At 49.5% G+C, this 15457-nt stretch overlaps 2 protein-coding genes across 3 annotated transcripts; one reads left to right on the forward strand and one right to left on the reverse strand.

The window, feature by feature from the left end:
• Positions 1-1678: 1678 nt before the first annotated feature.
• Positions 1679-11082, forward strand: CAPNS1 (calpain small subunit 1). The gene is made up of 11 exons (XM_079118842.1): positions 1679-1833; positions 2692-2906; positions 3862-3895; positions 4192-4281; positions 4446-4503; positions 4594-4658; positions 7349-7417; positions 7517-7595; positions 7732-7848; positions 10288-10346; positions 10527-11082. The coding sequence occupies exons 2-11, from the start codon at positions 2707-2709 to the stop codon at positions 10551-10553; spliced, it is 798 nt and encodes a 265-aa protein (XP_078974968.1). The 5' UTR covers positions 1679-1833; positions 2692-2706; the 3' UTR covers positions 10554-11082.
• A 683-nt stretch (positions 11083-11765) lies between these two features.
• On the reverse strand, positions 11766-13716 carry COX7A1 (cytochrome c oxidase subunit 7A1). 2 transcript variants are annotated; one of them, XM_079118844.1, is made up of 4 exons: positions 13160-13290; positions 12455-12541; positions 12268-12352; positions 11766-11887 (listed from the first exon to the last, which is right to left on the reverse strand). In XM_079118844.1, exons 1-4 carry the CDS (start codon positions 13172-13174, stop codon positions 11832-11834), a joined length of 243 nt encoding a protein of 80 aa, XP_078974970.1. In that variant the 5' UTR covers positions 13175-13290; the 3' UTR covers positions 11766-11831. The 2 variants fall into 2 exon arrangements, with proteins under 2 accessions (XP_078974970.1, XP_078974969.1); XM_079118843.1 differs by lacking the exon at positions 12268-12352 and having other exon boundaries at positions 13063-13716.
• Positions 13717-15457: the final 1741 nt, after the last annotated feature.

Below are 15457 nucleotides of genomic sequence, written 5' to 3' on the forward strand. Positions count from 1 at the left end.
TAACCTCAGTTTATTTATCTGTAAAATGGGGATCATAAATAGTATCCATCCCACAGGACTGTAGTGAGGACAAACAAGCTACTGCACATACAGTACTTAGGGGAGTGTCAGTTGTCTGTCTTTGTCAGTATTATTTAAGGATGAACAAGAGTCAAACAGCTGCGGGATCCAGTTGGGCTCTAGGTTGCTGAACAGCATGGGCACACACAGCATAACAGCTGTCATTTACTAAGTGTTTATTACTTAATTCTAATAGGGGCCTATGGTGGCGGCCGGGGGGCTGGGGGGACACAAGTTCCCATTTCACAGATGAATTGGTTGTTCAGAGACATTGAGTTAGTTTTGAGGTTGCCCAGTTATTATAGGTGTTGTGGGACACAATTTAAGAACACACTGATCACCACTGAGAAGTCCATATTTGGGAGTCTTGCCAGTTGGCTGTCTTACCCAATGCCCAAAATTGGGAGAACAGCCCTGAGCGTGGAGGTGCAGGGGTTTACAAAGGCAAAACCACAAGAACAGTTGAGGCACATGTAGGTCAGAAAAGACCTTGTTGAGACAGATACTTTGATTACACAAGAGAAGTTTTGATTGTACATTTCTGATCATTTTTGTTATACATCAGGGCCACAGTTAGATGTGGGAAGGTCCTACTGTACTGTCAACATAGATAGAGCTTCAGGACACATAGTGGAGTCAGGTCAGAACAAAATGGCGTTACTTTGATTCTTTTCCATTTCAATAGGGTTGAACCTGAATTTAAATTGAAACTTAGTCTTCAGGGGAGAGGCTAAGTGCCAGATAACCAAACTGCTGAGGAATCCAGAAAAATAACTGGGCGCGCATAAGGTGGCAGTCCAAATTGTAGGTCAAAAAGGCCCCTAAAGGGGGCATCAACCAGCTGCACTATCACATGCCAGTAATCCCACAGACTGGGAAGCTGAGGCAGGAGGATCCAAGTTCGAGGCCAGCCTCAGCAACTTAGGGAGACCCTAGTAAATAAAAAGGGCTGGGGATGTAGCTCAGTAGTAGAGCTCCCCCTGGGTTCAATTCCCAATATAAAAAAAAAAGTGATATCAGCTATACTCTCAATATATCTCCCCTCGTCAGGGTCCTGGGAACATATGAACTCAGAAAACAGGTCGAGGTCAAAGGACTTCCTGTATCCGAGGCTTTCTTTAGAGACTGGAAGACCGACGGCGACACTTTAGGGTCGTTCATGAAAAACAAAAAAATAATGGAGACCCATGATTCGGCTGCAAAAAGGCACAGGGTGGCATTTGTAGGCGGCGAAAAATGCAGTTTGACCAGAATGCGGAATGCGGCAGGGGCCTGAAAAATCCATTCTGCCTTAGCCCTTGCAACAGTTGCGAGTGTCTGTCCCCAGCTTGTGAGCCAAACAAAACTTGGGGCCTCTCGGTACTGTTTGTCGCGAAAAAGTCTTGGAACGGACCGGAAGCCGCAACTGTCGCTGAGCGAAGTTAGGCCTCTGGCCGAAAATTCACACGACACCAGTAACGTCACCTTGGAGCTCCGGTTAATTCTCGCAGGAGCAGCGAAATAAGACTTTGCACCAGTCTGGGCGGGGCTCGAACCTCAGGCACCGGAACCGTGCAGGGCGGAGTCACACCACTCGCAGCCCGTTACGCGCGGGCGAGGCCGCCGTGCGCAGGCGCAGTTTGAATGCCGGCTCTAGGACCGCGCGGATGACGGCCTGGCCCTTGCAGTGTCTACCCTAAAGCTGGTGCCTGAGTCACCGGCCCCGCCCTCCGGAGCCGGACGCAGCGGGAGGCCCGAGAGCAGCAGACCACAGACCGCCCGACCGCCGGACGTGTAAGTGAGGCGGTGACCGCCGGACCCAGACTCCCCCTGCATCCCGAAATCCCGAGCTCGGCAGCCCCCAGACCCAGCGAGACCCTAAAGTCCCGGCTTCAGGGGTCCGAGAACCCATTATCCTAGATTCGAACCCCTAGGCCTGATCAATCCTCATTTTCCCGTCCGGGGGGCTCCTCCCCGTCCTCGGTCTTATGATCTAAAATACAAGCCCATAGATTTGAGATGCACCCCTTAAATTCTCCCTTGGGACGCCCAGAACCACTATCTTAGATCCATGCCTCCAGTTTCAGTGGGAATCTTGTTATCCCGGGCCTCTAGGACTCACAGCTCTGACTTCGGTCTGGAACCCTCAGACAGGGCGGTGACATTGTAGTCCCTCTGCCGGGAGTACCCAAAGGCACAAACCCACATTCGGAATTCCCTAAACCCCGCCCAGGGGGGCCTCCAGGCCTAGGATCTCCGATCCGCGAGCCTGACTCGCCAAAGACCCCCAGGTTCAATTCTGGGGCTCGCGACCTCAGATTCGAGCGCCCAGACACATCGGTACGCCTTGCACCACATGGGGACCCCCTCTGGAGAACCGTGGGCAGACCTGTGCCCATTCCCTTAACGATGCCAATACATGCATTCAATCCAAAGTCCCTCAAGCTCGACAGGTGCCTTTCAGACCCGGGGTTTCAAACCTGATCTTCCTCCCTACCCTGCCCTCCGTCAGAAGCCCAGACCACTAGCCGTGGTATCTGCCCCCACCCCGAGGTCTCAGATTCTTCTACGTCTGCAGCCGGAAATGCTTCTTTTTGTGGAAGAGGGCGGACTCAGGGGCGAGGCAGCTACTGACCCCCTTTTCCCCTTCAGGAATCAGTCGCAGCCATGTTTCTGGTTAACTCGTTCCTGAAAGGCGGCGGCGGCGGAGGAGGCGGCGGGGGCCTGGGTGGGGGCCTGGGAAATGTGCTCGGAGGCCTGATCAGCGGCGCGGGGGGCGGCGGCGGCGGCGGCGGCGGAGGAGGAGGTGGAGGCGGAGGAGGTGGAACCGCCATGCGCATCTTGGGCGGAGTCATTAGCGCCATCAGGTGAGGCGGGTCCTGGAGGGGCGTGGCCCAGCACGAACAGAATAGGGGAGACCTGGAGAGCGGCGGGGGAGCCTGAATTAGGCGGGGCTGTTCTTGGCAGGAGACTGCCCAAGGGGAGGACACTAATAAGGCTGGCGTCAGCTTGTGGGGGCGGGGCTTGACGTGGGCGTCATCCCCTTGTGCTTGCCAATAAGTAAATGTGGGCTCTCAGGGGGCCGGGCCGGTGTTTGGAAGGGGTGAGGCTTAATGAACTGGGCGCAGCTTTTATTGGCTAATCTTGAGATTAACGTTCTAGAGGAAAAGCCAATGAGTCTGGATGACACTTAATAGGGGCAGTACTTGACCTAGGTAAAATCTGCAGTCCTAGGTGAGTTAGTTGGCCCAGTAGAGGCCAAGGCCTAATGGGATAGGGGAAATGACCAAGAAGGAGCTACTGATGCCTAATTAGCCTTCATCAACAAGCAGTGATCTCTCAAAGGGATAGGGACTAAGGGATCTAGGTTAGGATGTTGGGAAAAGCAGACATTCAGGAAGGGGAGTGATGGAGAAGGGTCCTAAGAAGATGGGACCTGAGGAGGATTAAACCCTGGGAAGCTTGGGCAGAGCCTTTGTGAAGTGAATCTTGGAGGGGTGTTGTGTATGGAGTGGATAGGATTTCGGGTTGATAATTGAGTGGGACCAAGATGATTCTGAAATCTACCATTGGATGGATGTGCTTTGGCAGGAATGGATTCTACCGTGGGGGTGGGACTGTGGGATGTGGTTGGATTGATGGAGAGACAGAACCAGGGCCATGTGGATGGACAGGTGAAGACAGGGAAAGATGAAGAGGGAAGGAACCAGGTAAGGCGGGTGGAAGGCTGGGATTTCGGGGGTTGGCGTTGGAGATTCTGAGGGCACTGCCCGTTGGAGGCCCCTCCCCCTTCCGCACTAACTCCTCCTTGTCTCCTCTTAGCGAGGCGGCTGCACAGTACAATCCCGAACCTCCGGTAAGCGACCCTCCCCGACCAGAGAACCCTCTTCTCGGCTTTTTCCTTCCCTGCTCCTATAAATAAGCCTCCCCTCCCCCTCTTATGAAATTGCTCTGCCATTAAGTCCCTCCCTTGCCATGTCCCCAAACAGCCATGGTTTTCAGCCATGCCACATATTCTTCCTGTTCACTAACCACCCCTTATCCTCTGATCTTCAGACTGCCTGACCCACTCACTTTCTCATCTGCAGTGCTTGGGTATGGGGAACCAAGGTACCCTTCCCATATCTGCTCTGAAATCTTCTCCCTCTGCAGCCCCCGCGCACCCATTACTCCAACATTGAGGCCAACGAGAGTGAAGAGGTCCGGCAGTTCCGGAAACTCTTTGCCCAACTGGCTGGAGATGTAAGTAATTTGGGGACCCTGGCTCTATCCTAATCCTTCATGTCTTCTCTTGGACTCTTCTTGTACCATATATTTGTGACAATTCCAAAGTTCTTGTTCTCCTTCATAACTCATCCAGACCCCTTTCAGTCTTTCCCTTACCTGCCCCTAATTTCTGCCCTCAGGATATGGAGGTCAGTGCCACGGAACTCATGAACATTCTCAACAAGATCGTGACCCGCCGTGAGTGTCCAGGGTCAAGGCATGGTTTAGAGGTATAGGTGCTGGGGTGTCTGTGGTCTCTGGCCTCTGACCTTCAACTTGTTCCCACAGACCCTGATTTGAAAACTGATGGTTTTGGCATTGACACATGTCGCAGCATGGTGGCTGTGATGGATGTATCCTTTTGGACACAGTCTAGGGAAGGACCTGGGTGAAGAAGGAATTTCCCTCCCCCCCCTCCCTCTCCCTCTCCCCCTCTCCCTCCCTCTCTCCACCTCTCCCTCCCTCTCTCCCTCCCCCCTCCCTCCCTATCTTCCTCCCTCCCACCCTTTCTTTTTTTCTTGAACCCAGGGATTATTTACCACTAAGCTTCATCCCCAGCCTTTTGTATTTTTTATTTTGAGACAGAGTCTTGCTAAGCTGCTTTGAGCCTCACTAAGTTGTCGAGGCTGGCCTTGAATTTATAGTCACCCTTCCTCAGCCTCCTGAGTTGCTGAAATTATAGATGTGTACCACCAGGCCTGGCTTAAGGAGAATTTTCTGAGAGTGTGTTTGGGACAGCTGGGTATAGCTTTCATACCCAAAGACATGAACATGCATATATCGGAAAACACACCCACCTAGAGACGTGCAGCAATAAATAACATCAGGAAGCACATCTGGCACTTTACTTAGGTTAATGTTCTGTACCTTCACAGACACCCTAATGGATAGGAATATCACTATACCATGTTTTATAAGTAAGGAAAATGAGGCTCAAAAAGAAGCAGACATTTGAAATTATAAAGACGAGTAAATGGGAGGGTATGAATTTGGACACAGGTCTTTTGAGCTTGAGAATCCAAGCTTATAACACCTACATGTGCATAAATTCACAGCACATACCATACAGCACATGTGATGTGGTGTATGAAGGAACATACACAGGAGCACATGTGGGCTAGGGATGTAACTTCAGTGGTAAAGTGCTGCTCTACCATACATGAGACCCTGGTTCAATCCCCAGCACTACAAGAATACACACAGAATATCTGACCACACACGGGCCAGTCGCTAGCTGATCTTGGATACAGGTGCACCTAGAATATAGGGCAATACAGATGCACGAACGCATGTCATGATCACACTTGTGTTCCATAGGGTGAAACAATCCCAGCTGTATTCCTTAGCAGGTTGTTGACCCTCTTTGTGCCTCACTGTCCCTGCCTGCAAAATGGGAACAGTGGCCAGGCACAGGAATGTGCATCTGTAAGCCCAGCTACACCGGAGGCCAAGGCAGGAAGATTGTAAATTCAAGGCCAGTCTCAGCAATTTAGTGAGACTCTGACTCAAAATTTAAAAAATAAAGGACTGGGGATGTAGTTCAGTGGTAAAGGCTTCCTCAGCTCAATCCCCAGTACCCCCCCACCAAAAAAAAAAAAAAAGAGTGATAACTGACACTGGAGTTATATGCATAAGATTTAGCATAGTGCACAGCATATAGCATATAGAAAGTGGTCTGTACACATTAACTTTTACTGTGATCTTACTCCAATTTTTCAGTTTTTAATCTGTTTTCTTCTCTGGAAGTAATCCAGGTAGGGCTGGTGTTCTGAGGACTTAGTGAGAAAAGTGATGTTCCTGAATAGCTTACTACGGTATCTGGAATATACTAAGTGACTTAGTAAGTATTGGCCATTGTTATTTGAGAATTTATTACATGCCAGGCCCTGAACTAAGGGCTTTATATCAATATCTCATTTAGCTTTTGATTTGTGTGTGTGTTACTGGGGAATGAACCTAGGGCCTCACACCTGCTTGGCAAGTGCCCTACCACTGAGCTACATTCCTAACAGGTACTTGTTATAACCTTATTTCCTTAAAATTTTAGGATTTTAAGACACTTGCTTTTTGTTTTGGTACTGGGGATTGAACCCGGGGGTACATTACCATTGGACTACATCCCCAGTCCTTTTTTAATATTTTGAGACAGGGTCTTGCTAAGTTACTGAGTGCCTTGCTAAATTGCTAAGGCTAGCCTTGAACTCATGCTCCTCCTGCCTCAACCTCTGAGTTGGCAGGATTGTAGGCATGCACCACCATGCCTGGCTACACTCCTGTTTTTTACATGTCCTAACATTTATGAAATTGTTACTACCTAAAATTTTATAAACAAGGCACAGTTGGACACACCTATAATCCCAAGGACTCAGGAGGTGGAGGTAGGAGGATCACAAATTCAGGTTAGCCTGGGCAATTTAGGGAGACCCTGTCTCAAAACTTTAAAGGCTGGGATGTAGCTCAGTAGTAGGACGTTTGCCTGGCATGCATGAGGCCCTGGGTTCAGTCTCAGTACTGGGGAAGAAATGGGGTGTGGGGTGCTGGGGGTATGCATCAGTGGTCTGTCTAGTGCTTGCCTACATACATGAGGAGGGGCATAGGAACTGAGGTGGCTGTGATCTCTGGCCTCTGACTTTCAACCTGTCATCCCACAGACCCTGATCTGAAAACCCATGGTTTTGGCAATAACATGCCATAGCATGGTGTCAATCATGTATACAAATGAGGACTTAATTCTTTTTAGATGAAGAATTCGTAGTTTGAAGAAGCACGATGTAACTTCCCATGGTTATATTTAAAGAGAGTCTTGGGGATATAGCTCAGCAGTGAAGTGCCCTTGGGTCCAATTCCTAGTACCACACACACAGAAAGAAAGATGTGTTGATAAAATGAAAAATGAAACCATACCCCATGTGACATGACGGGTGTTGAATGGGAGCTGGCATTTTAGTCCAGGTTCCCGAGTTTGTAATGTTGTCGTGTGTCTAGTGCATACAGTATGCATATCTGTACAGCTGTCACGGTATTCTTAACAACCTCCTGCCAGAGTGACACCACAGGCAAGCTGGGTTTCGAGGAATTTAAGTATCTGTGGAACAACATTAAAAAGTGGCAGGTGAGTGGCAGTCTTTGAAATTCCTAGCACCCAAGACCCCCAAGCCATGGAAGCACTATGCCCCATGATGCTCAGTCAGACCCTGTCCTCTCTCCACAGGCCATATACAAACAATTTGACTTTGACCGATCAGGGACCATCTGCAGCAGTGAACTCCCAGGGGCCTTTGAGGCAGCAGGTGGGGCAGCCAGGGATGTGGTGGTGTTGGGGTGGGATTGATGAGGCAGCCCCCACTGTGCTGGTGGCTGAATCCTGGGAATTAGAGTAGGTTGGGTCATGTGGCTTCCGCACCTAAGAGACTGACCCGTTCTCAGGGTTTCACCTGAATGAGCATCTCTACAACATGATCATCCGGCGCTACTCTGATGAGGGAGGAAACATGGATTTTGACAACTTCATCAGCTGCTTGGTCAGGCTGGACGCTATGTTCCGTGAGTGACATCTCAGCTCTCTTTCCAGGAGATTTGTCCAAACTCTGTTGTCCAAGGTTTCTTCTAAGCCTGACCTTGAGGCCAGGTCATAGGGGCATAACAGTGTCAGAAAGAGCCCTGTTCCCTCACAGAGCTTACAGTCCACTCATAGGCCACAAGCAGTGACAGCTGAGACTAGTTAGAGTGATCAGGATTATGAGGGGCAGCTCAGAGGAGAGTGTGGTCAGATTGTGCTTGGGGAAGCCCCAGGGGGGCTGTTCAGAAAGAGGAGTCACCTGATGCAGCCCAAGGGGTCAGGGAGGCCTCCCTGGAGGGGAAAGGTGAACATAGTAAGGGCGCAGAGAGCAGTGTTGCAAGCCAAGGAAACAGTCTGTGTAAAGGCCTCGAAGGGAAAGAGAAAATGATGCTCTGGGCGCTTTTTTGGTGGACTCTTTGTTCAAAGCATACTGAATAGGGGGCGGCTGAGGAGGCACAGGAGTGGGAGGGTCCATAGGAAGTAGGGACTAGGTCATGAGGTCTTGCTTTTTTTTTTTTTTTTTTTTTCTTGGTGTTGGGGATCAAACCTGGGACCTTGACATGCTAAGTATATGCTTTACCATTGAGCTACACCCCCAGCCTTTATGAGTATTAATATACTGAATCCTTAAGACAACCTGGAGAAGTAGAAATTACTGTCCTCATTTTGTAGAGGATGAACCTAGGGTTCAGGGAGGCAAAACTGTGTGAGTACAGCCACTCGGCTAGGAAGTGGGAAAGTCAGAATTTGAACTTAAGTCTGTCTGAGATCTGAACTGAATAGAGTGAGAGGAGGCAGGAACGATGAGCATGGTCAGGCTGTGCAGGGTGGTGAATGGTGCTCAGACTCCACCATTGGCACTGGAGAGCCTTGACAAGTTTTAGGCAGGAGAGGGACTGGCTCAGGTTTGGCTTTAGGAAGATCCCTTGGCCTCCCAAGAGCCCAGGGTAGACAGTACATTAAGAATTGAAGGAGGCTGGGTGCAGTGACGCATGCCTATAATCCCAGTGGGAGGCCAAGGCAGGAGGATCATGAACTCAAAGCCAATCTCAGCAATTTAGCGAAGCCCTAAGCAACTTAGCGAGACTCTTGCAAAATAAAAAATAAAAGGGCTGAGTATGTGGCTCACTGGTTAAGTGCCCCTGGGTTCAATTCCTGGTAAAAAAAAAAAAAAAAAAAAAAAAAAAAAAAAGTTGAAAGAGGAAAAGTGGAAGATAGTGGGAGTGGACAATAGGGCATTTAATGTCTTAAGTTACTATGAGAAGGCCCAAACCAGGTGCAGCGGTGCACACTTCTAATCCCAGCTACCGAGGAGGCTGAGGCAGGAGGATCTCAAGTTGATATCATCCTGGGCAACTTAGTAAGACTCAAAATAAGATATAAAAGACTGTAAGTGTAGTTTTTTTTTTTTTTTTTTATTGTAAACAAATGGGATACATGTTGTTTGTAAGTGTAGTTTTTCTCAGTGGTAGAGAGCCCCTGGTACTCACCAAAAAAAAAAAAAAAAAAGAGAGAGAGAGAGAGAGAGAGAGAGAGAAAGTTCAAGAGATGGCCCTGGATTTTCCAGCAAGAAGACCAGTGGTAATGGTGATGAGTGCAGTGTCCAAGACACACAAAGGGTAGATGCCTGACTGGTGACAGCTGTGAGTGATGGGAGTGACAGTGTAGGCACCTCTTTGCATCAGTTTGACTATAGGTGGGAACCTAGAGTCAATTCCAGTCAATTCTGGGGATCACACCAGATTTTAGGGGCAGAAATTGGAGTCTGAGAGCCTCCCCAGTATCCTGTTAGTGGGGACTGGAGAGAATGGAGCATAGATGTTAGTGGGAGGCTTGGGATTCCGGTCCCAATTTCTTTCCTCTCTTGTTTTGTGACCTGGAGCATGTCACTTCACTTCTCTGTACCTCATTTTTAAATGACAGTCACTCAGCCTGATGGTACATGACTGGGGAGACTAAGGAAGGAGGATTGCAAATTTGAGGCCCACCTGGGCAACATACGGAGTCCCTACCTTTAAAAAAAAAAAAAAAAAATAGAATTGGGGATGCAGCTCAGTGGTAGAGTGTCCCTGGACTCAATCTCTAATATCAAAAAAAGAAAAAGAAAGAAAAGGAAAAAGAAAACCAATTCTCACAGAATTGGATTCAATGAGTTAATATGAAGAAAACACTTTACACAGCATTTGGCACAGAGTAAATGTGCGAGCTATTACTTTTTCATCATGGTCCCATTTAACAGTATATCATTCTCCAGGGCTGGGGCTGGGGCTCAGTGGTAGGGCACTTGCCTCGCACATGTGAGGCACTGGGTTCGATCCTCAGCACCACATAAAAATAATAAAGAAATTACATCCATTAAAAAAATAGGACATCATTATTCTAATCCCCCCAGCCCCAATACAAAAACATTCTTTCTCCTCCAGGTGCCTTCAAATCTCTTGACAAAGATGGCACTGGACAAATCCAGGTGAACATCCAAGAGGTAAGAACCCCCTTCCTGGGGTGTGGGTACCTGGAGAGACGCTGTCCTCAGCGCTGTGTACCTGCTCAGGACTCTGGCCCCCTTTATCCTACTTTCCTAACAATTCCTAGGTGAAGGCAGAGAAGGGGGTCTGGTATTCTGGTGTTCCCTGCTCCTCACTTTGTGCCTTCCTCTCTCCAGTGGCTACAGCTGACTATGTATTCCTGAATGGGAGCCCAGACCTGCCCCCTCACCGCCTCGCCACAGGAGCCACCAAGGATCCTTGGTTTCTGCCAAGGCCGATCCTGTCTGCAGTCACTTCTTCATAGGTCCTGCTACCCATAGACCTTTCCTTCACCCAGTCCTTGAAACCCAGCTTCTTGGTCAATAACCAGGGCCCATCATGCCCCAGTATGCCGTACCCTGAGTGTTACCCTGACTCTAAGACATTCTAGCACGTTCAGCCCAAGGGTCGCCCCATCCCTACCACACCCCTCTCGTACACTCTCTATTACCTCTCTCCTGTACCTGTGCCGAGCCAAATATTCAGGTGGCTTCCATGCCCCAAGGCCATGTCTCAGTTCTGAGATCACTCCAGTTCTCACATGCCCTGGCACACTCATTCAAGTTACCACCCAAGCAGCCAAATAAACTCCAGGCCATTGCAGGCCTGCACACCCCAGTGCCTTCGCCTGTACTCTGCTCACAGCCTGCTAGGCCCAGGAGGAAATAAATGTATCCCAGTTGCTGCTCCCTATGTGATCTGTCTCCTGTTCTGGGAGTTGAGGGGTGGCTTGGGCTCTGGGGAAGAGAAAGTCTGGGGAGTGGGTTAGGAGTCTAGCTCCATGCCTAGCCTCAAGATCTGTATATCTCCTAATCCTTTTCTCCTCTGCATCTTTTTCTCATCCTGGGTTCTAGTCACTCTGTAACCGGGTTCTTGCTGAGAATCCCACACAGGTCCTGCGGAGCCTGAGACTGAGACCCAAAAGCCCAGGTAGTCTCTGCTTCTCCTTCCAGAGCCTGAGCTTGTAGGAGGTCTCAGTGCCACTCCTAATTCTGTTCCCCAGGGTCATGTTTGCTCCTCTTTAAGCTTTGTTCTTTGAACCAGTTTCTGTCATCACTTCCCCCTGCCTCTTACGATGTCATTGGTTATACTCAGTGGCTTCCTTTCTCAGTGGGTCTCTGCAGGAGGAGGGGCTGCATCTGGGTTACAAAGCCCCTGTCCCACTCAAGGGTACCATTCCAGGTCCCCAAACCTGAAAGGGCAGCCTAGGGTGCTCTCTGAAGTCTTCGGCAAATAGCTCAGAAGCAGCAACATCCTGGTCCAGCATGAGGGACCAAGGGCCAGGGTAATGGACTCTCCACAGGACAGACATGGGAGGATGGGGTGGGACACATAAACACACACACACACACACACACACACACACACACACAGGCTGGGTTCCAAGAAGTCAATTTATTGATGTTTGTTCAAGTCCCCTAGGTCCTCCAAGCTTCTTGATCTTACTTCTTGTGGGGGAAGGATGCCCAGCCAAGGCAGTACAAGCTGTAGACAGTGCCTGGGATGGGAGAGTGGGGGTACAGAATGAGGCCCTAATTTCCCTTCCAGACCTCATCTCCCACTTTTAAACCCTTCTGGTTTCCCAGTACCATCCTGGATCCCAGCTCCAGTTCAGATGTCAGCTCCCTTTCCAAACAGAACTCCTGATGGAACCCCACCTCCCATCCTACAGGCCTTGATCAGGACCCTAGGTAGCTTCCTTTCTAAGTGCCAACCTTGACTCCAGTCCCATCCACCAAACTTGGCCAGCTGAGGACTCAATGCCTTCCCAGACTGCCAATCCCTAGCCCAGACTCTAGCAAAGTCCTCTCCCCAAATGCCAGCGGGAACCAGCCCCCTCTTCCACATGCGGATCAGGACCAGCAAGCCCGCACTCACCACCCAGAGTCAGCGCCATAGTCAGTCTGTATAAGAGGTTGTCTGTTCCCCCGCCCTTCAAGTGTACAGGGAGGTCATTATCCGCCTGAGTGGGAGTGAGGGATGAGAAAGGATGCTGGCTGCCCCACTGACCTCAACCCCTGGCCCAGATCAGAGCCCCTGCCTGCTGCCCTGGTTCTTCCCCTACCTGGAAGAGTTTCTGTTTCTCCGGCACTCGGTTCTGAAAGCGGTGACTGGCGGTTGAGCTGAAGGAGCGAATCAACGCCTGGGAGACCTGCGGGTACAGCAGGTAGAGGGGTTGGAGGCACCTGAAGGGTCGTCCCTAAATGGGGCTGGTGAGGCATGAACTTGAGGACCGTCCTATCCCTGGCAATGGTCCTGAAAGCAAGATTCAACTGCCAGTGAGGGCAGGGAAGGAGGGGCCTATCAAGAAAGGCCTAGAAGAATCTTAGTACCTAGAGAGGAAGGCTTGGAGGTTAGAAGGCTCTCTAGACGGTCCTGGCGATCAAGAGGACTCAAAAAGGGGCCTTCTGTTCTGGAAGTCCAAGTCCTGAGAATGAGGGTGGGGGTTCCTAGATTCATGGGAGGAAACCGTGTCCTGGCAATGTCAAGACTAGGTTCCCTGGGAGTTTCTAGTGGCCAAAGAAGTCCCAAGTAGGGCTAGGGGTTTCAGTATGGAAAGGGAACCCTGAATGAAGGAGGTTTAAATCCGGGGCTCTGGACCATGTTAGCGGTCCTGGTTGCCTCAGAAGCTTGGGTTTTGGAGGAGGGTCCCAGACCCTGAAGGGGGCTCACGTTCCAAGGCCCCAGATCCTGGGATGTTTAAGGAGTCTTGTGTTATGGCGAGGGCTTCTGGGTTGGGGTTTCTGGCCCAGTCCGTGGGGGCCCTCACCCGCAAGGCCCTCATTCTGCGTCCTCCTCTTCTGCTGGAGTCACCTCCCCTCTCCGCCCAAGGACACACAGTGCCCTCCCTTCCCGGGGAATCCCAAGCCACGCCCGCCGCGCTCGCAGGCAGCACAGCTGGCTGGGGACACGGCCTCCGCCCCGAGCTTGACAGCTGAGAGGATGTGACCTCCGCCCAGGCTGGGCTGCTGGGTGGGGAGCCCAGCAAATCGGATTTCCAAGGGGCACGCAGAGAAGACATTTCAGCCCTGCCGCGCGGTGGTAGTAGCACCCATCTGTTTCTGTTGATCCAACTGGAGAGGAAAGTCGTGCCAGGGACGCAAGTTTGGTTTGTTTGCCTACAAGTTGGTTATTGAAGAGCAGGTGAGGGCACTGAAAAACCGGGGTAGGGGCGCCACCCCATGGTTGATATAGTGATTGCACCTCAGAGCTTTAGTTTCAGTATTTGTAACACGAGGGAAAGTCAGGATCTTGTAAATGAGCTCATATGAGATACGAGAGCATAACTGAGCCAACACAGTAACTGCAGAGAAAAAAAATGAGCATTATTTTTAGCGGTAAAGTATGTATGTGTGTATGCATATGTATGTATACACACGTGTATATGTATGTCTCCCAAGTGGCCACTGTACCATGCTAACTGATATATTTTAAAGCAAATCCCAATATCATTATTTAAATATGTTACCCTCCTGAGCACAGGCAGGGGAGCAGACAGTTGGCAATCGGAGGGGTGGGTGTGCAGTGGGTGTCTGGGTACTTCGGAGAGAAAGACTTCTGAGCATCTGAGTTACAGGATCCCTGGGAATTTGTAGAAGAAATGATTGATCCATGTATGACCTTCTGGATCATATGTGAACCAAAGGGTAATAAAATTTCTTTTTTTTCTAGTACTGGGGATTGAACCCAGGGGTGCTTTACCTCTGAACTACATCCCCAGCCCTTTTTATTTTTAAGGGTCTCACTAAACTGCTAAGTGCTGGCCTCAAACTTGCACTTAACTTCCCCGAGTCACTGCCTCAGTCTCCCTCCTGGTGTTACTTGCATGTGCCACCATGTTCAGTAGTAAAACTTCTCATCTCACAAGAGGACCATGGTTACAGCCTGAACAAGGTGCCTAGAATAACCCACAGGTGCCAGGATGTAACAATATTTCCATGTCAAAAGCAGTGAAGCCCCAAACCTTGAAAGAATCAAACCTTGGAGTGGTTTATTCACCAGGGGACAACTGCCTCCTCGTTTTTTTCTTTTTTATTGTTTGTTCTATTTAGTTAAACATGAAAGCAGAATGCATTTTGATTCATTGTACACAAATGGAGTGTAACTTTTCAGCTCTGGTTGTACACATTGTGGAGTCACACCATTCATGCAATCATACATGTACATAGGGCAATGATGTTTGTCTCATTCCACCATCTTTCCTTCCCCCTGCCCTCTCCCCTCCCCTCATTTTTTTTCTTTTCTTTTTATTTGTTTGTGCCAGGGATTGAACTCAGGAATGCTTAACCAATAAGCCACATCCCTAGCCCTTTTTTGTCATAAAGAATTCTCTGACTAATCATGCCTGAAAGTAGGTCACAATCCTCATTTCAGAGTTGTCCTGCCCTATAAGTAGAGGCAAGAATCTGAACAAATAAGCCCTGCCGAGTGACACCTTCCACCTACCTAGCCTCCACCCCCAAGAACTAAGTTCACCCTGGAAGGTAGTGTGGTTGCTCTACATATCTACATTACTTTATTTTGTTATTTAAGTGCTGGGGATTGAGCATGCTAAGCACACACTTTACCACTATGCTCTATGAATGGCCCCTATCTATATGGTGACTTTAGACTCCATTGTGCCCTCAGCACCTGGCATATGGGTGAACTTGATAAATATTTGTTAATGGTCCTAGAGGGTGGGAAGTTCAAGAACAGGGTGCCACCCAACTGCTTTACTTCTGGGGAGGCCTGTGCTGTGTCATAACATGGCAGAAGGGTAGAAGGGGAGGTGAGCACATGGGAGAGAAAAGGCACAAGGGGCAGTCTTGCTTTATTTCAGTCCTTTCTCAAGATGACCAATCCACTCCTGGGACAAAGACATTAATTCCTTTTTTCTTTCTTTCTTTCTTTTTTTTTTTTTTTTTTTTTTTTTTGTGGTGCTGGGGATGGAACTCAGGACCTGCCTGCTAGAGAAGTGCTCTACCACTAAGCTATATCCTCAGCCCTTTTTATTTTTATTTTGAAACAGGGTCTCATTAAAATGCCTAAGATGGCCTTGAGCTTGCGAACCTCGTGCCTGAGGCTC

Source organism: Sciurus vulgaris (assembly GCF_902686455.1).
Source record: "Sciurus vulgaris genome assembly, chromosome: 17".
Taxonomy (NCBI): Eukaryota; Metazoa; Chordata; class Mammalia; order Rodentia; family Sciuridae; genus Sciurus; species Sciurus vulgaris.

Excerpts from the sequence above, each read along its gene's own strand:
- CAPNS1 (XM_079118842.1), top strand. The coding sequence starts at position 2,707 with ATGTTTCTGGTTAACTCGTTCCTGAAAGGCGGCGGCGGCGGAGGAGGC. Across the intron at positions 2,907-3,861 it reads GGAGTCATTAGCGCCATCAG|CGAGGCGGCTGCACAGTACA; the intron begins GTGAGGCGGGTC and ends GTCTCCTCTTAG. Across the intron at positions 4,504-4,593 it reads CAACAAGATCGTGACCCGCC|ACCCTGATTTGAAAACTGAT; the intron begins GTGAGTGTCCAG and ends TTGTTCCCACAG.
- COX7A1 (XM_079118843.1), bottom strand. The coding sequence starts at position 13,411 with ATGTCTTCTCTGCGTGCCCCTTGGAAATCCGATTTGCTGGGCTCCCCA. Across the intron at positions 12,542-13,062 it reads AGGATCTGGGGCCTTGGAAC|GTCTCCCAGGCGTTGATTCG; the intron begins GTGAGCCCCCTT and ends CTGTACCCGCAG. Across the intron at positions 11,888-12,454 it reads AGAAACAGAAACTCTTCCAG|GCACTGTCTACAGCTTGTAC; the intron begins GTAGGGGAAGAA and ends CTCCCATCCCAG.